At 41.6% G+C, this 23,839-nt stretch overlaps 1 protein-coding gene across 2 annotated transcripts; it reads right to left on the bottom strand.

The window, feature by feature from the left end:
• On the bottom strand, positions 1 to 22,210 carry FCER1G (Fc fragment of IgE receptor Ig). 2 transcript variants are annotated; one of them, XM_033924359.1, is made up of 6 exons: positions 22,008 to 22,210; positions 14,128 to 14,219; positions 12,663 to 12,713; positions 9,395 to 9,469; positions 4,081 to 4,101; positions 1 to 2,984 (listed from the first exon to the last, which is right to left on the bottom strand). In XM_033924359.1, the coding sequence occupies exons 1-6, from the start codon at positions 22,060 to 22,062 to the stop codon at positions 2,916 to 2,918; spliced, it is 363 nt and encodes a 120-aa protein (XP_033780250.1). In that variant the 5' UTR covers positions 22,063 to 22,210; the 3' UTR covers positions 1 to 2,915. The 2 variants fall into 2 exon arrangements, with proteins under 2 accessions (XP_033780250.1, XP_033780251.1); XM_033924360.1 differs by lacking the exon at positions 9,395 to 9,469.
• Between the last annotated feature and the right edge of the window lie 1,629 nt (positions 22,211 to 23,839).

Below are 23,839 nucleotides of genomic sequence, written 5' to 3' on the forward strand. Positions count from 1 at the left end.
CCAGCTTAAACTTCGCACGTGCCTCCATCGGTAACCAGTGCAGGAGTCGGTAGGAAGGGGTTATGTGATCGGACTTCTTCAACCCAAAAATCAACCTGACCTGCCGCATTCTGCACCAGTTGTGGTCTCTGCGTGTTCTTCTGGAAAATTGCCAGATGGGAGATATTACAGTAATCGAGATGGCTTAGTATAAGGGATTGTACTAGAATTCTGAATGATGAAGCGTCAAAGTATGCTCTGATGGACCGAAGCTTTCAGAGAGTAAAAAAAGCCCTTTCTAACCAAGGAGTCCACTTGGTCTTTCATGGTTAGGCCTTGGATATTCAAGTAAGATGATATTGACCTAGTCCTTAATTTTTATCCATATAATCCCACTCAGATGAGTGACATTAACACAGGCATATAAATTAGCTGTCAAATTAAGAGAACGGTAAGCATTTTCTAAGGATATTGGAACACTGGGATCATCTGTTTTCATACCCTACAAGTACTGTGGGAAGCTGGAGTCGGCAAAGAGATCAGAGAAGTTAAAAAGGCCTTGTGTTGGGGATTTATTTCCTGTTTTATATACCTTTATCCCCTTCCAACTCGTTTATCTTCTCACTTGCTGCTGGATTCCCTGGCTGGGGGGGTCACGTTCCAGGTCTCGTTCCAGCTTCCTGTAGTCATGAACCTTAGATCTGGCCACTAGGTGTCACCAGTGCCTAAGAACTGAGACGCCTTCCCCTTGGCCAGTGGAACTTCCACAACATACCCAGAATGTTCATTTTATAACTGGAAATCAGATAAGATAGGAGTAGGGGCAGATATTTTGGGGGTTGACAGGATATAGTTTTTATTCCTCAACTGAAAAGCCAGAAAGAGAGGAACACGGTTCAATTGCTAGTTTGAGAGAGCCTGGAAGCAGCCCTAATTTTCTCCTCCGAGTTTAAAAAAAAAAAAAGGTGATAAATATCCACTAGTAAGAATACAAGTTCTTGGGTTATGATTGATTATTTATTTATTTTAAAAAATTTTGAATCACTTCAATCTAAGCGATGTACAAAACATTTAGATCCACAATTTCAAGCACAAACATTATAAAATGTAATAAACAAATAGGTCAATCTTCCCCACAAGTTTCCTTAATACAGAATTATTTAAATCTAAAACAAATAATAACCACAGAGTTAGAGAAAGGTGTCCACAAATAATTGTGTTTTTTTAACATTTTCTTAAAAGACATAACCATCTTTGCGTAATCTCATTATACCTGGAATTGAAGTCCAGAGATTCTTACTGGCAAGTCAGATTTAACATAACGAAGCCCATTTTCTTTTAAACTGATGAGCAACATCCCTCCCTCAGGTCTCAAATATCTTGCGAGTTGATAGATTTTCCACAAGTTTTGAAAGCAAGTAGTAGAAGAAGAGTCCAATGTTTGATGAATGACAGACAAGAGCTTTATAGCAAATTCTCTGTTGATTGGAGTAATATGGGCAACCTTAGGATTAAGGGAGCTGACTCAATCTTAGATATTTAGCATGGAAACCACAATAATTTTTGGGTGGTGATGGGGGGGTTGGCTCCAAAGGTTTCTCTTGCTTCTCTTGGCCTCTACCGCAATTGGAACCATGGCTGGGATCCTGGTGCTATAAATCTTCATTTGCAACTACCCAGGGGCCCATTTCTGTCTTCTCTTTCCCCCACTCCCCTCATGTACCTAAACTGCTCACTGTAGTTAAGGCAAGGAAAGGGCTTCTCAGCAATCATGGGCTTTGAATTCAACCACTGGGTGTCAACATGGAACAACCCCAGGCCACAGCATTCCACCCAGGATGCAGAAAACTTAAATACAGGATTCATGGAATGACCCAGGTTAACCAAAATTTTCATGTTTCAAATAGAAACATCCAGTCTATCAAGAGCCAGACGGATTAAATTAAACAGTATTCTGCCCTTAAAACCTAAATGATCTGGTGAGTCATTTAAAGAATACACAATTGCCTAGACTTTAGATATCATTGAATCTGTGAACTGGGGGTCTACGAACTGATTCCACTATTTTTAAAGTGGTTACGAGTTGCACTGCAATAGACATATTGAATCCCAGAGGTGGCTTTACCTACTTTTCCATTAAGGCACAATAGAAAGCATGTTAAGAATCCTCTTTGGATTAAAGAAGCAAAGTCCAAATTACATTTATATATCTGTATAACAGAGGCTCTGCAAACTGAAAAAAGTTGAAACTGTCAGAATAGCATGTGTGGAGCATGACACCAATAAGCCCATTTGTCTTGGCACAGATGAGAGAGTGTACAATGATGAATTAATATGTACATGATGGTATCTGTCCATCAGCAAGCAGCTTGATGTGTGTGCATGCATGCATGTATCTATATACTCCAGCATGAAGCCCCCAGTAAAGTACAGAGGCATCAATGCTCCCTCCAGCTGCATTCCTACCACTGAGCTGGTGCATCAATCTCACTGTTTCAGTTGTGAGGGCAGGTTCCTTGGAAGTCCTGCAGAACTTGCCTGGCCCTCTTGATTGAAATCATGATATTAACGCACAATTCTCAAAGGTAGAAATTGGGGGGGGGGGTGAGGATTCCCATATACCTTTAGAGGGAATGTTGGCATGGAGTGGGACATGCAAGAGCTGTGGGACCAGAGAGATGGGTGGGAGGACGACGTGGGGAAGATTATTGGGTTGGGCCTGGGTGAGCTAGGAGAGGCAAGTGCAATGTGAATGACCCTCCTGTGAAGATCAATGGATGTCAGCTCTGATGCATGTCGATGGACAGTGCAGTTTCATCCTCTCTGAAGCAGTCCACTCCTGGAAATCTTGCGGGGAGCAGCAAAAGCTGTGCCAGACTTGACAGTGCAATGGAAGAAAATTGGAAATAGGAAGGATTGAAAGTAGTTGGGTGGTTTTATGTGTCTGCTGGTTTCTCTGAGCGATGCAGGGTCTCGTAGGTCTCCTGACTGCGGGTGCTGAGACCCTGTAAAAGAAAGAAATGGCAGCTGTGGTAGCCTTCATTAACATTCATCCACCCCCCACTTTGGCAGCAAACATGCAATTTCTCCATGACTGTGGAATCTGCTTGGCCCAAATTTGGATTTAATTAGCATCTTTGCAAATCTACACAAGTTACAATTCAGGTATAGTATCTCTGGCCTAGAGAGGCTTTATAATTTGTTCATATCTGGGGATGGTAGGGAGTAAAATGAATTGTCCAGCACCCAAAGGAGCATCAATGGAAGGTGTGAGATTTGAACCCTAAAGTTAGGAGCTGGGATGTTGCATGCTAAGCACAAACGCTATTATAGGCGTTAATCGCTGTTTTAGAATAGTAATGTGGAGGCAGGATTACCAGATGTCCGGGAAACCCCAGACATGTCCCCTTTAGAGGACTGGGTGCCCAGGGAAGAAGGCCCCCGAGCTCAGGGCCTTCCAAATTTGAGTTTCAAGTTTAATTATTTATTTGATAATACCGCCTACCATAACGTCTAAGCAGTTTACAATAAATTTACAAAAAGCATATTTATTAAAACAGGAAATTTTAAAAAATGTATCATTGCAGGAATGCACAAACGAAACGATGACCAGAGACAAAAAAAAGGAGGGAGAGGGAAAAAATACAATCTTCACAAATTGCAGGACCAAACTGACTGTCTTTTCTAGAATGCTGATCTAGTGTCACCTCAAACTTTTATTTTATTTAACGTTTGTTCTTTGTTTTTGCAAATTTGTACACTGCCTAGAAGACTGATTGGGCGGTATAAGAAATTCTAAATAAACTTGAAACTAATGGCAACATAAGTGCACAACCATTAATAGAAAGAAAATAGAGAATTAAAATTTTACAGCCACAGTAAAATAACACCCTGAAAAGATACACGTAAGGGCACGCTAAGGTCAATTTTTACCGCAGCTTAGTAAAAAAAACCCTAAGGGTATTATGACATTTAAACAGGGAAAATACAAAAACACAAAGCCACAAGCGGATCCCAGGTTTAAGGAGGTTAGCGCCAGTCATGCCCACATGCCAGAGAAAGGAAAGGGAGGGTTAGCAGGATGCACTTCGGAAAACTTACTGTGTAGACGCCTTCTCTGGTCTAAAAAGTATCAGAGAAAAAGAAAAAAAATGTGTTAATTTCAAAAGGAAGTCATGAATTCATTATTTTATTACTGAGGTGCAGGGCTCAGAGAGAGGGAGATGGAATGGCAAACCAAGCCTCCAACCGCTACCCGCTGGGCATAGCTCGTCACCAGCATAATTAAGGAGTACAAATATATTTGAACCAGTGGCTTAAGTTCATATCCTAAGCAAAACCCTTTGGAAAATCCCCTTTCCCTGCTGGTCTGGAGCAGTGTTGGGACATGCTGGTGTTTTCCCCCAAAATAGGACATCGACAGTTAGGAATGTACTTTGTAGGGGAGGTCAACTGATGACCTTTTGCTAGAGAAATTAACCTGGAGTAGTTTAGCTGGTTCTGTTACCACCTGGTTCATCATGGGTTTCTTGAAAAATAGGTGGTACCAGGTACTTATGGTTCAACTTTCCTACTTTGGAAGAATCCATGTGGTGTCCATAGGGATCACCTAAATCGCTAGTATTCTATAATACTTTCATGTCCTCTCTGTCTGATGTCTGGATTTAGGCAAGATTCTTTATTCATAATGCTGATTATATTTTTTGGTACCAATTGATACAGCATTAATTTCACTTTATACTTCGATAACCAGCAGTACCAGTAAGATTAAGAATTGGGCATTGTCTCAACATCTAAACCAAATTACTTTGGTTTGGCCTGAAATTTGACATGAATCCGGCCTCTGTATCCAGTGATAAGCTTTTCCTAAAGGTCTAGGCAGTGGTTCCCAACCACTGCCTAGACCCAAATACAGCTTTGTATTTGGTTTCTTTCTATTGTTTTCTGGCTGTTGGTAATTTGTTGGTTGGATTTTTGTGCAAAAATAAAAATTGATTCAACATAAATCGTAGTTTCATATTTCAAAGCGATGTACAGTATAAAAAAATAGGGAAAACAGACTGCATTTAATACAATAAGACGTGGACCAGTCAGGCAAGTACGAAAGGGAAAAAGGGTGGAACTAATTAAATTAAGGAGAGATAAAAAGGAAGGGGTAACTTTATCTATTAAAATTAAGCCTAGCCTCGTGAAAGATTCAAGTTTCGAATGCATCTTTATAGATCCAACATTTTAGTGTTCCTTTGAATCTATCGAGGATCCTTTCTGATAACGAGTTCCATATTTGTGGTTCTGTGACCGAAAAAATAGTATCCCTTCATGTATAAACGATTCTCAAAGACGGAATAGAAAGAAGATTTTTGTCCTTTGATCTTAAAGCTCTTATGGGAATATTTGGAATTAGATATTGGTGCTTTAGCTGTTAGGCATGCATTGTTCGGACACAAGAGCTTAAAAATGAGTTCAACTGATTGTATGCAGACTTGTGTATAAGCAGCTTGCATACGGTTTACATTTTTAGATGCCCAAACAAACCAAATGCACACTCACAAATCTCTAAATGAGGACAATTAATAAATACACCATAAAAGAAGACTCCCTCCCCCTTCAAAAAGGGAAGAGCACATCAGAGTGAAGCAAGGATTCTGGGCTCCAATTCAGCAAGAACGCCATGCAAGGCAAGATGCAAGTTTAGTGACTGCAGTGTCACTGTAACACAAGAAGGGCCATTTTAGAGCTACTGTCACCCTTATCACACTCACACAGGATGTGGAACGTCAACTGAGAAAACTTGTGCCATGTTGTATCTGGAACTAGTCACGTACGAGAGAAGGACAGTGCTGATTTTGACAATTTGCCCCCTAATTATAAGCTAATCTTCAGCTGCACTGACTGTGCCCATCGCTTTCTGTCCCATGCCCTTGTCAGACTTATGATTGGCAGCGGCTTGCCACTTCTGGATTTCAAGATGGAGAAATGATTTGTCGACAGTGGCACTTTGGTTTGGAATGAACAGGGCAACCAAGACACAGCCGCTTTGGATCATATGACCATTTTCCGGAGACAAGCAGGGGATATTGTCACTGAAACTAAACCTGCTCCCAGAAGCAAGCAGGGCCAAGAAATGCCTCTGGTTCAGAAACCCCAAAAGAAGGGTAGCACTACTTTGACCCACTTATTCTTGTCTAGCAATAGCGTAGGAACATCTAGGGACAGAAAACCACAAGTCCCAGCAGGCACTAGGCAGGCGGTGTCCAAGTTTAGGACAGGATTAGCTCCTGCAGGCAGCTCAGCTGGACCTAGAAGCAATCAACCCAGAGCATGTGAAAAGGCAATGGTGGCTGCCACAAGCCTACAGCCAAGAGTTCAGAGGACAGAAACCAGCTTCTAAGAATTCTTCTGAAGGTGATGATTAAGAAATTGAAATGGCAGAAGAGCTGTTGGTAAATGACATTGAAATGGAGCCTGATGAATTGTGCAAGTGTGAAGAAATGGACACCTAGTGAGGCCTGTACCGTTTCTGGTGTTGCCTCACAAATTAAGGGAACAGAAGAGTTAAAAGTAATTGCAGTGGAACTGGCAGGTTGCAGGACCCTGGATTGGAAATTGAGAAGTTGTTGTTTGGAAGCTGGCAGAGCAGAGCCTGAGGAAGTCGTCTGTTTTTGAGCTTTGTCTTACCAACTGGTGGGGATTAGTTGGGCAGGGGATCTGGTAAGGGTGGAAGAATCCCATGCTCAGGGTGGCAAGCTATTGAAAACGGCCCGAATAAGCACGGTGGGCCAAGTGGATAAGTATTGAGGGGTTGCACCAGAACACAAAGTGGTAAATAAAGAAGAATTCACACTTGACATTTATTTCATCTTCACACCCCTCTACCCGCCATACCTCGCCTTACCGCTTGGCAGGTCTTTGGGCTAGACCAGTCCAGGCCTTACCCAGTCACAATATGCAGGCACAACTTGTTGGTAAAGTCTCTGACTGAGCCTGTGTGTCGGTGCCCTCCCCTAGCTATAGTAAGATTTAAGCTTACCTAGTCCTCAAGCCTCCTCCCTTCCTCCTGTCAGTTGTTTCTTAACCTGCTCCTGTTCAGTCGCAACTCTCTCCTCATTGAAAAAAGGGAAAAAAAAAACCTTAACTAGAAAGGGAAGTCTAGGGTCTTCTAGCCCTTAGGTCTTAAAAAAAAAAAAAAAATGACGACTTCACAGGAAGACTTCTTTTTCTTCAGAACTCCTGTTTTCTTAAAATAATTTAAAAAAAGAAGTAAACTGGGTCAATTCTTCTTGGGCAAAGGGCAACCGAGACACAGCCACTTTGGATAATATGACCATTCTTGCTGTTGACAGGAGCAGATTGACTAAAATGTCCGGTTTTAGTGGTGGTGACAATAGAATTTGTTGCAGGGTAGGGAATACCTCAGATCCAACTATGATTTTTCTTTAACTGTAGAGCAGGGGTGTCCAACCTGCGGCTCAAGGGCCACATGCGGCCTCGGTCGAGGCGATGCAGTGTTTTCCTCTGCTGCCTACAGGTGTTTGCTGCCTTGCCGGCTCCCTCCTCTGTCTTGCTGCAGCGTTTACGCGTTTGTGCGGCCCCAGAAACATTTTTTTCGGCCAATGCGGCCCAGGGAAGCCAAAAGGTTGGACACCCCCGCTGTAGAGCAATAAACTGGCTGATATTCAAAGGCTTGTATCTGGTTAGCTGGTGCCAGGAACCAAATAAGTGCCAGCCAACAGCACTAACCAGATATTCCCTCTGACCATTTTGGGCGGGGGCAGTTGGGTGAAGTTGGAGGTTATCCAGTCAGCAGTGATTTTCAGATTACTAACTGTCCTAATTTTATCTTTTTAGTGGTCCGACTCTGAATCTTGCCGTTAAACTGGATAATCTCTGGTTTTGCCCAGGCTCTGCCCACTGGCTGCTCTGACCTGCTGATAGCTGAATGCACCAACAATCGGTGTTGATTTCTGGATATTCAGAACCAGACAGTATCTTGATTTTTTTTTTTTAATTTAAAGACATGAGCTGAATATCAGTCCCTAAAGATTTTTTATTTTAATTTGTTTCTGGCTATTCTGTCAACGTCTGCAGCTCATACACAGTTAAGGCATATGGGCCACTCAGACTCATGTATCGATGTCCCCGTTTCTGTCACCAGGTAGAAGAGGAAGTGGTCACTTCACAGTAGTTGTCACCATACCCACAGCCAAGAATAAATACTTTTTTGCAATCAAGGATTTGCTGAGGCATCTGGCCTCCACTAATAAGAAAACTGATGTGTGGGGGAAGATTCTGTAGAAGAAATGTTAGAACACTGGGGATGACGCGCTGGCTTCTGTTTAACCGTTTAAAAGACATAGATGGCATTTTAAACATGTATGTGCTCCGGGAGCCCATTATGAGCAACTTTGGAAAATTTCAGATGTTAGCACCACAGGTGGGGATCAGACTGAAGCATTTGTTCTGAATCTGCCCCTGACTTTGGGCCGAAAAATGGCAGGCTTCTGACTGTATATTTGGAACGCTTAGATCCCTCTTGATTTAAAGCTTTTCATTTGATAAATTATGCTGTAAAGGCTGATCCAGTCCTGGCGTTACCTTCTGCATGCATGGCTTTGATTCCCCCTCTCCCGCTCCTTGCAAATAAGAAAAGCATGCATACACTGGGAACAAAGCTAGGACTGATTTAAGTGGTCTCGTTTGAAAAGGGCAGGCCTGGGCCAACCATTAGGCATGACTAGGGCAGCATCTCATAGGGCCAGCAAACAGTCAATGCCTAACAATAGTTTTTGACAGACATACAAACTTGATCATCGATTGCAGTTCAGTTTCTTCTTATAAGTAAATTGGAGTACTGTAACTGTTTATTTGGCCATTACAAAAAAGAATTCAGTCCATACTGCAGTCCATTTAATTTGCTCATCCTTTTCGTTTTCTGCACTGGCTTCCATTGGAAGTTCCAGGCGGTTTACAACAAGAAATTAGCCTGGGCTTTCCCAGGGAGATTACAAGGTTGATAGCTATAGTATGCGTCGAGATCTGGGAAGGGTCGATATGGTTTGGTTAGATCATTTGACAAATTTCTTGAATAGTATCCCTTCACAATTTTGGCAACTTTGAGTCAAAATATTTCCTTGACCTTTGAAGCTAAACAAATTAAACTTGGCAATCGATATATAAAACCAAGGATTGGATTGTACGATCTATTCAATGGAGCTATCACAGAAATGCTTTCATGTTTTCCTTGTATATATATTTGTCAACATTTGCTTATTTCTAATTACTCAAGTGGGGCTGACTTGAGGCCACATCTCAAGAACACCTACTTCTTTGGGTATCTTGGTTTGAAAATACCAATACTCTGGGTTTTTTTTGTTGAAGATGCCAAATTGTATCTAGTAAACTTTAGAGTACATACCTTGCTGGATTTTTCAAGTTCTATGTCCTTGAAGGGAATTTCGTGATAGTCCTGTTTGTCACCGAGATCCAACTGCTGTGGAGAGCAATGGAAAAAGACAAAGTTTGGATCACGGATTTTAGGCTAGGGGGCTCAGGACAAAAGGATGGAAGCTGGAGGGCAAGAACAGAGAAAAGGGTGACCACCATGAGAATCAGATCTACAAATCCATGCGTAGAAGGTAAAGTGCCAATCCTAACAAAGCATCACAAGACTCCATGGCAGTCTTTTACTTCTTTGAGGGTGCTGTATATTGTCTGGAGTCTTCTGAAAATGGACACACATTGGAAAAACTTTCCAAGTCTCAATAACCTACCACTGATTCTCTCTTTTTCTCCCCTTTTACTACGTGAACTTTTCCCAATTCATTTTCTCTCTGTTCTCTTGCAGCTAATCCTTTGTGTCTTAGTCTTACTTTCCTTCGCTTGGATCCAGCAATTCTCCCATAGCAAATGCGCCAAAGCCTGTAGGAATTGACTGGGCTTTGGTGCATTTGCTGTGGGAGGATCGCTACTGTGGCTCTGTAAAAAGTGGCTATTCATTTTTAAAAGGCTCAACAGGGGAGACTGAACATGAGAGGTGGGGAATGGCGTGGAGGAGATGCCTAGTGAGGCAAAGCCAGGTTCCTTCAAGCCCTATCTTAGGAAAGTACTTTACCTTTGACTTAGGTACAAAATTAGATTATATATCGGTCGTCTGGCGACAGGGAAATACTTAGTGCAACCAAATATAACTTACTGTATTATTGGAAAGGTGTGAGATAAATTCAAATGAAATGTTCTCATCTCAGACTAAAATGCACTGAAGCTGGAGATAGATGGAACATGGCCACAATTTTTTGATCAGGAAAATAAAAGAATCATTTTCCTTTTCCATGCAAGCTGGTAGTGTTATATTTTTTTCTTTTGTCCTCTGGTCTAAGCCTGCCTCCTTTCTTTGATAAGTCACACCTTACTAATGGTAAAGGCACTATAATCAGGTATGTCGCATAAATGTCTCAGTGTACACCTCGAGTAACCACTATATTCTTCAGGGTAACATAACCCTAATTGATAGCAACCGTCATCGATTCCACTTTTAGTAGTGTGCATATCTAACTCTTAACTAAATTTTCTTTTGTTTATCATCAAATTTTTATATATAAACTCCCATAAAAGTTTGTAATTCTTATATTATGGCTCTTAAAGAAAACACATATTTTCCGTGGCACCTCTTCCGACATGGCTCACATTTCGGTGGCTTTCTTCAGGGATGAGGTGATACTGAGATTTAAACGCTGGTTTTTAGCCAGCACGGCAAGACAACTCCTGAACTGATAAGCAGGCATGAAATGCGTTTAAATCTGACTTTTTCATCTTAAAAAGGACAATGGTTCAAAGAGTACCAGCAATTCCAGGTTTTCAGTCTTTAACGTTATTAGAGAATCTTTTTAGGTTTCATTTCATGATGTTTGTATGTTGTATGATCAATTGAATGATATAATAAAATATTTCATGTAAGCATAGCTTCTTTTAAGTATTAAGTGTCACTTAGGAGGTGGTTCTTTATGTTTCAGATCCAGAAGTCTTGGTTTATTTTGTTATATGTTTATTCAACTATGCATTTGTTTTTATTATGTGTTCATTTTAAATATTATGTATGTAAATTTTGTAAACTGTTTAGTTTTAAACAGTATATAAATTTTTTAAATAAAAATAAACAAACATCCCCTATATTGTTTCATGTTTATATATGATATCATTATGTACTTTACCTTTAGGTTCAGACAGATTTATTTTTACCTATGCTGACGACATTTTTGATTCTGCAAATGGGGTTCCCCAGGAGTCTGTGCTGGGACCCCTGCTTAACATATTTATCAGTGATCTAGAGATGGGAATAACTAGTGAGATCATTCAATTTGCCGATGACACAAAGTTGTTAAATCGCAAGAGGACTTTGGCGACTGGGCATCAAAATGGCAGATGACATTTAACGTGAGCAAGTGCACCGTGATGCCAATGTGGGAAAGAGGAAGCCGAACTATGGATCTAGGTGTCATTGTGGAGGATACGTTGAAACCGTCAGCTCAGTGTGCAGCTGTGGCTATCAGGAAAAGAATGGAAAACAAAGATGAAAATGTTAGAATGCCCTTTATTGCTGTATAGCACAGCCGCACCTCGAATCTCAAAAGATATAGTGGAATGATAAAAGGGATGGGACGACTTCCCTATGAGGAGAGGCTAAAGCAGCCAGGGCTCTCCAGCTTGGAGAAGAGACAGCTTCCAAAAACACTAGGACTATGGGGCATGCGATGAAGCTACTAAGTAGTAGATTTAAAACAAACCGGAGAAAATATTTCTTCACACAACGTGTAATTAAACTCTGGAATTCATTGCCGGAAAATGCGCTGAAATCAGCCAAATTGACACCTCCGCCATCCTTATCACACTTAAGCTTTTTAAAACTTGTTTTAGGTGGTGGTTAAGTGAACCATCCATTTTATTATATCCTGATCTTTCCAAAAGAATGGGAAACAGAGTGTAATTAATTACTGGCATAATCATCTTGATTGAATCCCCACCATGGCTGCTTAAGTGAAGACCAACGTGTGGTCACTTTATTTATATGGTCACGCATATGAGTAATATTGTTTTGTCTATCGTTGGTCCAAAATAAATGCCCAAGCATTTAATTTTAAACAGAGACCATTGTAAACCCAATCCTTTAATCATCGGACCCACATTACCTATATCCAGAGACAGAAGAAAAACTGTCAATAACACCTAAAATATATTGTAATGATTCCGTTGTGGTGTATAATACATCAGCATACTTTGACAATTTAATTTCATTTACAACACATGGTACATGTCTAATATTTGAATTGCTGTGTAATGCTATTCATAAGGGTTCCAGAGTCAAATGAAATATTCATGGTGAAAGAGGACACCCCTGTTTCGTGCTCCAAGCCAGATGGATTGGATCAGACGTCTTATTGTTTATACAGATCCTTGTGACTGGAGCAGTATATAAAATTTTAATCATTTTCACGGGAAGTCAAACCATCTCAACACCTCAAAAATGAAAGAACATTCCATTCGATCAAATGCTTTCTCTGCAGCCAGACTCACTGCGAATATTACATTAGTAAACATTCGAGTACTTTCAATACCTCTAAGATACCTACAGCAGATGAGAAGTGGTTTCATGTCCTAGGCTTTCAGGAATTAAAGATGGTTTTGATTACCTCATATAGATTCTGTGGAAGCTGTCTTTTAGCGGCCTTTTGATTCTGAAGCTAGAAGGGGAAGATGTTGGAGAGGAGAAAAAAAAAGGAGATTCTCTTAGCTTAAAATACAATCAGAGCACAGCATAATTACCCACAAGCCACAACCTCCGCAAAAGTAATGAGTGAGGCATTACGCCAGTCCTGATATTTTGTCTTCCTTCTTCCAGTGCATTTTGGGATTTGTAGTTTCTTTTTTCAGACATACATCTGTAGAGGGCCTATTTGAAGCCTGTTTTACAAAAGCAACATGGTGCCAGTGTGCGTCTACAAAGGAGATCCTCTCTCTGATGCTGCGGGAGTATAGTGACGGTTCTAAACGAGTGAGGTCTTGCAATACGAGTACATACAGTATACACACATCACAACTGAGCCTATGGTTCTCTCTCTGACGCAGTTGTGTAGTGACTGTTCTAAATGAGCAAGGTCATGCAATACGAGTACGTATAGTATTCTTTTATTAAAGTTTTTGGGTTGTGGAACGAATCGTCTGAATTTCCATTATTTCCTATGGGGAAATTTGCTTTGATATACGAGTGCTTTGGATTACAAGCATGCTTCTGGAATGAATTATGCTCGCAAAGCAAGGTTTTACTGTATTTGAATATACAGTACTCCCCTGATATTCGCAGGGGTTCGGTTCTAGGAACCCCTGTGAATCTTGAAAAACTGCGAATGCGGTTTTTCATGGGGGAGCCTGAAGAGGGCAGCAGGAGAGCAGCCAGAGTGCTACGAGTGCAGGAAATCACTCATGGTATGCTCTGACCGCCTCTTCCTGCACTAAGTCGGGCCTTAACCAATCAGGAGCTGCAAATGATTTCCTGCACTCACAGCGCTCTGGCTTCTCTCTCCTGCCTCTCCCGCTGCCCTCTCCTTCTCAGCGGTTAGCGGTCGGAAAATACCGTGAATGACCGGGACCGTGAACTGCCGACCACGAACGACCGGGGGAACACTATCACAATTCTGCCACACAAACTACGTCCCTGGGGATTGCAAATAAGAACATGCACTCAGTGGTGTAGTAAGGGTGAGGGGTGCCCCTCTCCCGCTGCACATGCACCCCTTGCCTTCCTCTCTCTCCGATGTCACGTCCTAGGCACGGGTCCCGGAAGTGACAGAGAGAGAACTAAAAAGGTACAGGAGAAGGCAAGGGATGCGTGCAGCAAGGAGAAGAGTGGGGAGCAAGTGAGTGGGGGGAGGAGATGTGCCGCCACGCCCTTAGGATGACAGCGCCCGGGGCAGACCACTATGCCACTGCATGCACGCATACAATTTCATAAAATCCTTTTTCTGTGTTAAACAGATTTTACTTGTGGAGAAAGTTTTAAAAATACCCTTAAAAAGCCCCACAGTACGCCTGAAGGAGAGCAGCCAAGACTAGCTTAACTGATCACGTAACATGTCAGTTTGTCTTCTGATGACTCACCTTGAGCCGGCAGTAGAGAGCGGTGAGGATGATTCCATAGACGAACAGGATCGCGTCAAGAACATAGCAGATCTCGGGCTCCCTTAGAGCCTCTGGAAACAAGGGATAGTTTCAGATTATATTTTCTGAGCAGCACCCTAAAATTGCTTAACAAAACCCCCTTCTCCAAATCAAAACCCAGTAGGAGGTAACGTAGTATATTTTATATGACATCAGCTCCTCTCGTCTCTCTTCACTGTACCCTTCTCCTCTACTGCCAACTGCAGACTCCTTCTCTCTTGCTGCATCATATGCCTGGAACAAACTGCCGGAATCCCTATGTCAAGCTCCATCCCTGGTAGTTTTCAAATCCGACCTAACGGCCTGTTTTTTCAAGGTTGCTTTTCACTGCTTGCCCCCATTTGCTTCTTATAGAAACATAGAAACATAGAAGATGACGGCAGAAAAGGGCTACAGCCCATCAAGTCTGCCCACTCTGCTTACCCACCCCCTGTCTATGCCCTAATTTCCTTATCTTGACCCTCGTAGGGATCCCACATGGGTATCCCATTTATTCTTAAAGTCTGGCACGCTGTCTGCCTCGATCACCTGCACTGGAAGCTTGTTCCAATGATCAACCACTCTCTGTGAAGAAATACTTTCTGGTGTCGCCATGAAATTTTCCGCCCCTGAGTTTGAGCGGGTGCCCTCTTGTGGCCGAGGGTCCCTTGAGAAAGAAAATATCATCTTCCACTTCGACACGTCCCGTGAGGTACTTAAATGTTTCGAACATGTCTCCCCTCTCCCTACGTTCCTCAAGAGTGTAGAGCTGCAATTTGTTCAGTCTCTCTTCGTACGAGAGACCCTTGAGCCCCGAGATCATCCTGGTGGCCGTCCGTTGAACCGATTCAATTCTGCGCACATCTTTACTGTAATGTGGCCTCCAGAATTGCACACAGTACTCCAGATGAGGTCTCACCATGGCCCTGTACAACGGCATTATGACTTCAGGCTTTCGGCTGACGAAACTTCTATTGATACAACCCAATATCTGCCTTGCCTTAGATGAAGCCTTCTCCACTTGATTGGCAGTTTTCACGTCTGCACTGATGATTACTCCTAAATCTCGTTCTGCTGAAGTCCTAGTTAAAGTTTCTCCGTTCAAGAAGTACGTTCTGCATGGATTTCCGCTTCCGAGGTGCATGACCTTACATTTCTTAGCATTGAAGCCTAGCTGCCAGGTTGAGGACCAACTTTCCTATGTAAGCAGGTCCTGCGCCATATAATTCTGTAAACTGCATTCACTTACTATATTACATAGTTTGGCGTCATCGGCGAATAGTGTTATTTTACCTTGAAGCCATGGGCCATGGGCATGGCCTAAGAAGCCCCCTTCCCATCCTGTTCATCTGTTAACTAGATTGTAAGCTCTACTGAGCAGGGACTGTCCCTTGTATGTTTTAATGTGCAGCATTATAGAAATGATAAGTAGTAGTACATCTGAATCCAAGTTTGGTCGTTTCGTGAGAAACATCCAAAAATCCAGTAGTGAACATGACCATTTTCAAAACAGGAAAACATCTATCATTTTATTTTGAAGATGTGTTTGTGCTTAGTGCATGTATCTTTGAACCATTTTCAATTAAAAAAAAAAAAGTCCAAAAGAAAAAATGCACAAAACAAGTCATTGGGATGTAGGAGGGGACCAGCAGCATTAATGAGCTGAACACTGCCTCTGCTTCAACTTCCTGTCCCCGCAGAGCACATCCACAGAACCAGCACCTACGGCCAGCCTCCTTCTTTCCCTGCATCTAACCTTGTAGTCTGTCTGCTTCTCTTTTTTCCATCCTGCTCCCAGTCCCTCTCCTGTTTTCTCAGTTTGCACTTTGCCTTTTCCTTCCCTGCTGTCTATCCCTTATTTATATAGAATGGTTAGGTGACTTGCTCAAGGTTACAAGGAACTGTGGTGGGATTTGAACCAGGTTTCCATGGTCCTCAGTCTCACTGTTAGGCTTCTTTCCTTTTCTCTAGCTCAGTGTCTCTAACTTTTTCAGCTCCAGCACACTAAACAGAGCAAATGTGTTTTTTTTACAGCCATTATAATTGAAATTATAAAATTGCAAAACCAACAAAAAATTAAAGTTCTTTAAGTTATGTCTGGGTAATTGTAAGAACAGTGAAACTAAAGTAGATAAAATCAATGCGATGGACAAATTGACTCAAACCACAGCTCGATAGCCGACCTACATTTCATCAGCCACCATCTGCAGTTGTTCTCTTTTTTTTCCTGCCAGAGCTGAAAATTCAAGTTTGCAGAGATAAGAAGATCCAGATTGCTTTGTTCAATAAAATTAAAATGACTTGCCATTAGTTTTCAAGGACCAGTCGTGTCAAGGAATGATATTCGTCTGGGCGGTTGTATCCTTAAAGCATAACATTGACAGACTCTTGTGTACGCGACGTACGTCATCTACTTATGAAGGATATTTTTTTAACTAAAGTAAAATTCTGGAAGCTCTCAGGGCACAAACTCTTCTCTGCTTCTCCCCTCTCCTCTGTACCCCCACCCCTTACCGTTCTTTCCTTACGGTCCATCCTCTGGCCGTACAGTATCCCTCATCCTCTTTTCTTGCCAGCAGGAACAGGGGATTTCCATTGGCTGAAGCATCTGAATCATTTGGGGGAATAGTCGGCTGAGTGGCTTCCAGTCACATGCCTAAATTTCCTTTATAAGTTTGTTGGATGAGACTGGATGGTTGTAAATGCTCTGTGGAATGATTGAGTTTGCTTTCCTGGTTGTTTTTTTTAAGGTAGTATATTATCATTTTTATTTATTGTAAACCACTTCGATAATGATTTTAAGGGTAGTATATTATTAAACTATGTAAAAACTAGCAAACAGATGGACCCTCCACATTAAACACTACTGCTAAAGCTTCTAAATAACCTTGTTAAAAATGCAGAGAAAAGTTATATTATTTTATCTTTTCCTCACAAATGTTTCAATTTTCAGTAGGGCTGCAGGAAGATTACAATTTTAATCACAATTAATAGGTAAAATACTGTATTTTAAAAGAAAATACAACACAAACACAAATAATTCCTGAAATCAAGCATAAACCGTGTATTTGTAGTTTCACACATTAAAATGAACTATTAACGGTACCAGTTTATGACTGAATATTTTTCCTGACATTCAGTGTATTAGTGCAGATGTCTTAAACATTCAATGCCAAAATGTCGTAGCCATTTGCTTAAAGAAACTAATCTGTTAACTATTAACATTGTCTGATGCAAGAGAACAATAGCTCAAACATCTCGGTTATAGTTAGAAATACAAATAGGAAGATGTTCAAGATCAACTCCAGAGTGTTTTGCAATAGGAGGGGGGTGCTGAAAAGTTCTCAGCCCAACCGAGACGAGAGTGGCATGGATGTGGTTCAATCGATGATCTGAATGAAACAATGTCAAAGCGTAAAATTTCACTTCTGCAAACTGACGCCTAACAAAAGAAGATCATACTCTTTTCAGCTCCAGTGGCAAAATAACGCTCAGAATTTGGGAAGTTGGTTGGTTGGGCTGAGAACCTTTCAGCACCCCCTCGTATGTAATAAAAGTGAGCCAAGTATAGGACAGTCAAGCCACTGTGACATCACTGATGAGGTTGGCTCTTATTGGTGGAATGAGGCATTATGACATCACAATCTCAGAAGCTGAAACTCTTCACACTAGTTGTATGCGGTATATAAATTTTTTTAAATAAATAAAGGTCGAGTCCAGATCACAGGGTCAAGAATAAAAATCTCATCTGCATGAGTTCTCGCCTGACTGTAATTGAATAAACCTAAGGCACTCATAAAAACATTAAACAAAATTGGTAAGCCCTGGGGAACTCAATTCTCCATTCTTTATGATTCTGCAACTTCAGTCAATCCAGAAATTCTGAAACCAGTTTAGAACTGCGCCAGTGATTCCAAATTCTCTTAGTTTTAATAGAAATAAAAACCCTGATAAGCCACAGCCTAGGTGAGAAGTAAAAATAGAAATGCATTTCATCCAGTCCTAAGCAAGAGAGAAATAAGAAATGGGGGGTGGCATTTGATTACAATCGAAGTGGTTTATTTTGTTCCTGGTGTAAGGGAGGGTTAAGTGACTTCTCCAGAGTCACAAGAAGCTGCAGAGGGACTTGAACCCAGTGCCTGAGTTATTTTTTTAGCTATTTATATATCACCTATCAAAATTGTCTAAGCGGTTAACAGCACCAACATTTTTTCCAGTTTGGTGATTCCTGTATGTTTCCACTCTACTTTTCCAAAACCTTCTTTCCTTTTCCGTTTGTTCTCCGTCTTCTCCCTTCCTTCCCCACCTCAGTCTCTAATATTGATCTTTCCCTTTTGTCTTTTCTCTCTTCCTTTGGTGCCTCTCTGCCCACTAGATTTCATCTTTCCTTTCGCCTCCTCTCTCCATCCTCCCTTTTTTCACTATTTACTACCTACCGGTACTTGCTTTCTTTCTATCTTCTACTGCCACACCTTTCCTGTCAACCCATTCCCTCTTCTCTCATTCTTTCATGTTGAGGAGGCTCACGATTTCATCTTCTCTGTTCAGATAAGCAATTTATTTACCGTTATTGAATACCTGCACGGATTCACGTTTGATATGTTTGCAGTCTGTCACAAGACACTTTAAAAAGATGTTGAGAACATATTTCAAATAGATATTGTAATAATATAATTCATGAAGGCTTTTTTTGCCATTGATGGATGGTCCGGAGAGTCAGTAACAGAAGTTTAGCCTGCTCCGTTGGTTCATGGGATCTCCCTGCACCATCTGAGGCTTTATCCAGCTTAAATTCATAGTTAAATGCTTTATTACTGGAGTGTTTCATTTTGTTATAATAAGGTTAGCTTTCCTTCCAGTCCCTCTAAGGGTCTATCTGAATATTTGTCATTGGGTTATGCTTAACTGGGTTTGTTAAAAATATTGTGTTCGCCATGAACTCGTAAGGGGTTTGGCGGAATATAAGTCAGATTGTAATATAAATTTGCACATCAAGCCAGAATGAAGATGCATAAGAGATTCATAGCGACGATATGAAGGCTGCCAATCAAGTAGAGAAGGCTTCATCCAAGGCAAGACAAATGATGGGATGTATTCGTAGGGGTTTTGTCAGCAGAAAGCCTGAAGTCATAATGCCACTGTACAGATCCATGGTGAGACCTCATCTCGAGTATTGTGTTCAATTCTGGAGACCACACTACCGAAAAGATGTGTTGAGAATTGAGTCGGTTCAGCGAATGGCTACCAGGATGGTTTTGGGGCTCGGGGAACTCACGTATGAAGAAAGGTTGAGGAAACTGCGGATGTACTCACTGGAGGAGCGAAGAGAGAGAGGGGACATGATTGAGACCTTTAAGTATATTACTGGGCGTATAGAGGTGAAAGATGATATCTTCAGTCTTACAGGGCCCTCAGTAACCAGAGGACACTCGCTGAAAATCAGGGGAGGGAAATTTCAGGGTGATGCGAGGAAGTACTTCTTCACTGAAAGGGTGGTAGATCATTGGAACGAGCTGCCTCAGAGGGTGATTGAGGCCAGCAGCGTGTTAGATTTCAAGAGAAAATGGGATATTCATGTGGGATCTCTAGGAGAGTAAGAATCAGGGAGTGGGTCATTGGTATGGGCAGACTCGATGGGCTATGGCCCTTTTCTGCCGTCAATTTCTATGTTTCTATGTTTCTATATATCATGGAGGCAGTTCAAGCAAATCTATCTCATGCATATACATTGTAGTTGTCCTAGGGTTGCCAGATCTTTTTTTTAAAGCGGACACCTGGCCCAGCCCCGCCCCCACACAAACCTCCAGTCTCCTTCACTGAGCTCAGGGCCGCATCTGGAGGGCCTCTCTCTGTGCATGTGCCCCGTGATGACATCACGCACATATGCATATGATGTCATTGTGTCAACATCTGTGCATGCGCAGAGAACCTCCAGATGCAGCCCTGAGCTCGGGGACTTCCAAAACCCAGACAAACTGCCGGGTTTTGGAAATCCCTCCGTGCACCCGGATAGTCCTCTAAAAAGAGGACATGTCTAGGTTTTCCCAGATGTCTGATAACCCTAGGTTATCCTGAAAAATCTAACTTGCCCCAAGGACTAGTTTTGTCTGTTTGTTCCTTGTATGATTGCATACGTCTTTCCTATTACAGAGTTCCTTTCTTACTTTGATTGAATATATGTTTTAATTGTTAGCCACAGAGAAATGATGTAAGTTTCTGCAGGATATCAAATTTTAATAAACATAAACACTGATCCAGAGTGATTATTTGCTTTCCAAACTAAAATAAACTCTGCAAATCCAAACTTATCTATTTATGAAAATCTCTTGTTCTGTACTTCAGACCTGTTAACAGTGCATTGCAAGTTGTTCACCAAAAACCATGGCTTTCCACAGAATCACACATGCAGACATGTTTCTTTTGAATAATTTCTTTGCATGGAATCTATTCTCCAGCTTGAGTGTATTTTTTTTACTAGTCAGTGAAAACTTCCAGGAAGCGCGAGGGTTAAACTGTAAATCTGACAACTTTTAGGAGCTATGGTGCCCACCCTAAACCAGATAAGATCCTGAGCAGATCAAAGGCCACCGTCAGCTGATCCTAATCTTCTTCCTCTTCCTGCAGCTTTCTTTTGTTAGATCCTGTTTACTGATTGGTTCTAATATTTTGGGTTTGGCTGAGGCAGCATGAGAGTGAAATAGTGGAAAGAGGAGAGAAAAGGCTGAGAGAGGGATGAATTGGGCCAAATGCTGCATACATGAAAGGTCCCAAGTCAGATCTTCTGCTTTGCAAGTCACCTGGTACTGCACATTCAGCTCCCAGGATTGAAGGTGAGGTCCCTGCTCAAGAGTGAAAGCCACTCCAGTAGCTCAATTTAGAACATAAGAATAGCCTTACTGGGTCAGACTAATTGTCCATCAAGCCCAGTAGCCCATCCTCATGGTGACCAATCCAGGTCAATAGTACCTGGTGAAAACCCAAAGAATAGCTTCCGATCCAGGGCAAGCAGTGGCTTCCCCATGTCTTTCTCAATAACAAACTATGGATTTTTCCTCCAGGAACTTGTCCAAACCTTTCTTAAAACCAGCTACACTATCCGCTCTTACCCCACAACCTCTGGCAATGTGTTCCAGAGCTTAACTATTCTCTGAGTGAAAAAATATTCCCTCCTATTGGTTTTAAAAGTATTTTCCTAAACTTCATTGAGTGTCTCATAGTCTTTGTAATTTTTGACGCAGCAAATCGATCCACTTGTACCCATTCTACTCCACTCAGGACTTTGTAGACTTCAATCTTATCCCCCTCAGCTGTCTCTTTTCCAAGCTGAAGAGCCAGAGTCAGAGGGGATGGGGACAGGAACAAATTTTGTTTCCATGTCATTCTCAAAGTTTTTACATATTGATACTAGTCTCAAATTAGAGACTAGTATCAATATTAATTAAAGATGGTTGTCAACTGAATTCAATAATTAAACCAAAACTGAAGAAGCTGCGTTTGGATGTAAATGAATTATTTTTTAAATGACAAAATTTGTGATTTCTGCTGATCAAACTCCTACCATCTGCAATGTCTTTCCACCTTGCAGGGGGACCCAAGGAGCCTGAAAGTTAATAGAAGATTGTGCAAGGCTGAAGACTTGCCTAGAACATACGATACTGTTGCCCTGGACTAAAGACAGACACCCAGCTCCAGCCCTAGAAGATCCAAACTCAAGGAAAACAAGTCCAGACTACAGAAACAGCTCATACAGTTTCAATCAATTTGACTCATCCCCAGGACACTACCTCAAAACGAATTTGTAGTGGAGCATTTCAGACTGAATCCGTATTGTGTTCACATACCTGCTTTTGCAGCATTCAGGAGGATTAGGACTATGACCAGCAAACATGTCCCCATCTTGCCACTTGATAGAAAAGACCAACTCTCTCTCCTTTGCAATTTTTTAAAAATGAGTTTCTTTTAACTAATTCGGTAAGAAGCAATGTGGTTATCTAATCACTGTTCCGCTGCTCGTCAGACCCTTTTGGGACTATTCTCAGATGAGTCAACGAGAGTCCGAAGCCACAGAGGAAGTGAGAACACTCGCCTTTCTCACACCCAGCTGCTCTATTTTGCCCTTTCTACAAAAATAATAATTCTGGAAAACTCCAGTGCAGAAGTTTGGAGCATTAGCCAAGTGGTGTCCTGTACAGTATGAGGTATCCATATCACCAGCATAGAGATTATCACCCCTCAGCAAAGCGGAGGACCTCACGTAAAAGTTGCCCTGGCTAATGTAATCTTCGTCTGCCTAGCTTTCTTTAAAGACAAAAGGAACTTGAAAGCTTTATTAGAAAACTAAAAAGTTAAGGAATACTTTAGGCGATGCTAGTGTAGGATTATAGCAGAGAGTGAGGCTGAGTTGGCAGAACTAAGCAATTGCCTAAGGAAGTGGTTTCAAACCAATGTCATGTTCCAAAGTGATAAACGTTCATAATGTTATCTTGTAGACAACTGAATATTTTTATAAAGTATGTAGAATCTATGAGCCAATATCTTCAATGGATCCTTTTTTATATATATATTTTTAACCTTTTTCTTCTTATATATAAAGTGCAAACTTAGTACTAAATAGAAGATGCCTAAGAACTTCTCTTATTCTTCAAGTGCATTGCGGGAGTGCCTCCATGACGTGTTTCAACATTTTCATCATGGTCGAATGTCACGCTCCAGTGATTTTCATTCAGAGTGTTTATTATATGTAGACTGAACCAAGACTCATTTAAGAACCTCTAACTCAGACCAAAAATACAAAGACAATGTTACTAGGAAGCTACTATTTCTATTACCTCTGACTGGATGTATAATTTGTAGCATAAATAATTCTTTGTAACATATTTAACTCTATACAAAATTCTGTGTAACTGTGTTGCCTAAAACCTGCCTAGAACTCTAATTAATGAGGATTCAGCGGTTTCCCAATCTGTCCTGGTGGGCTAATGTACCTGGGGCAGTGGAGGATTAAGTAACGTGCTCGGGGTCTTGAATACACAACCTCAGGGTGCTGCACCACACTCTCCTCAACAAGCCTGGCATCTGGACTGCTTGTCTTTTGACTGCTTCCTGGCCCGATCCTCAGTCCCTCCACAGACCTCGCACACGCCAAACGGGAGGAGAAAGCAGTCGGCCCGGATCCTGGAGAAAACAGTCACAGAGCCACTCACTGTGCTCAAGTCCTCTGTGCTCCCAATGGAATGGGCCCTGAGCTCCCAAAATGTTAGTGCAGACCGGTCAAATACAAGCCCTGACAAGCAGGCTGCCCCTTAGCTACAGACTTCTGACCTCAGGGTCTGCTCTCTCCTGCAGCCAGAGATGTCCTAAGCACCGAAAAGCCTCACAATTGGATAGAAAAAGAAACAAGAGCAGAAGAGACAGGCTTCTACCATCTCACGTGTAGAGAGACAAACTGAGGAATTGGAGCACAGCCCAGAGCAAAAAATTCTAATGCAGCTTTCTATACAAATTTCTGCGGGAATAAATTGACTGCAATGATGTGCTTGTTGCACTAGAAGTATCTTTCTCAGCCAACTGAGATCCTACACCGAGATTTTCTTCCGGGAAGACAGGACAGAAGTATTTAAGTACGTTCGCCTTTTCCTCATCCCTTTCCACACAATGGTTTAGCTTTTCTCTG

The sequence above is a fragment of the Geotrypetes seraphini genome, chromosome 16, assembly GCF_902459505.1.
Source record: "Geotrypetes seraphini chromosome 16, aGeoSer1.1, whole genome shotgun sequence".
Classification (NCBI taxonomy): domain Eukaryota; kingdom Metazoa; phylum Chordata; class Amphibia; order Gymnophiona; family Dermophiidae; genus Geotrypetes; species Geotrypetes seraphini.

Bases quoted from the DNA above. Each gene is read 5' to 3' on its own strand.
- FCER1G (XM_033924359.1), bottom strand. From the start codon at position 22,062: ATGGGGACATGTTTGCTGGTCATAGTCCTAATCCTCCTGAATGCTGCA. The intron at 14,220-22,007 runs GTATGTGAACAC...CCTTGTTTCCAG, and splicing joins CCTGAATGCTGCAAAAGCAG to AGGCTCTAAGGGAGCCCGAG. The intron at 4,102-9,394 runs GTATGTACTCTA...GATACTTTTTAG, and splicing joins AACTTGAAAAATCCAGCAAG to ACCAGAGAAGGCGTCTACAC.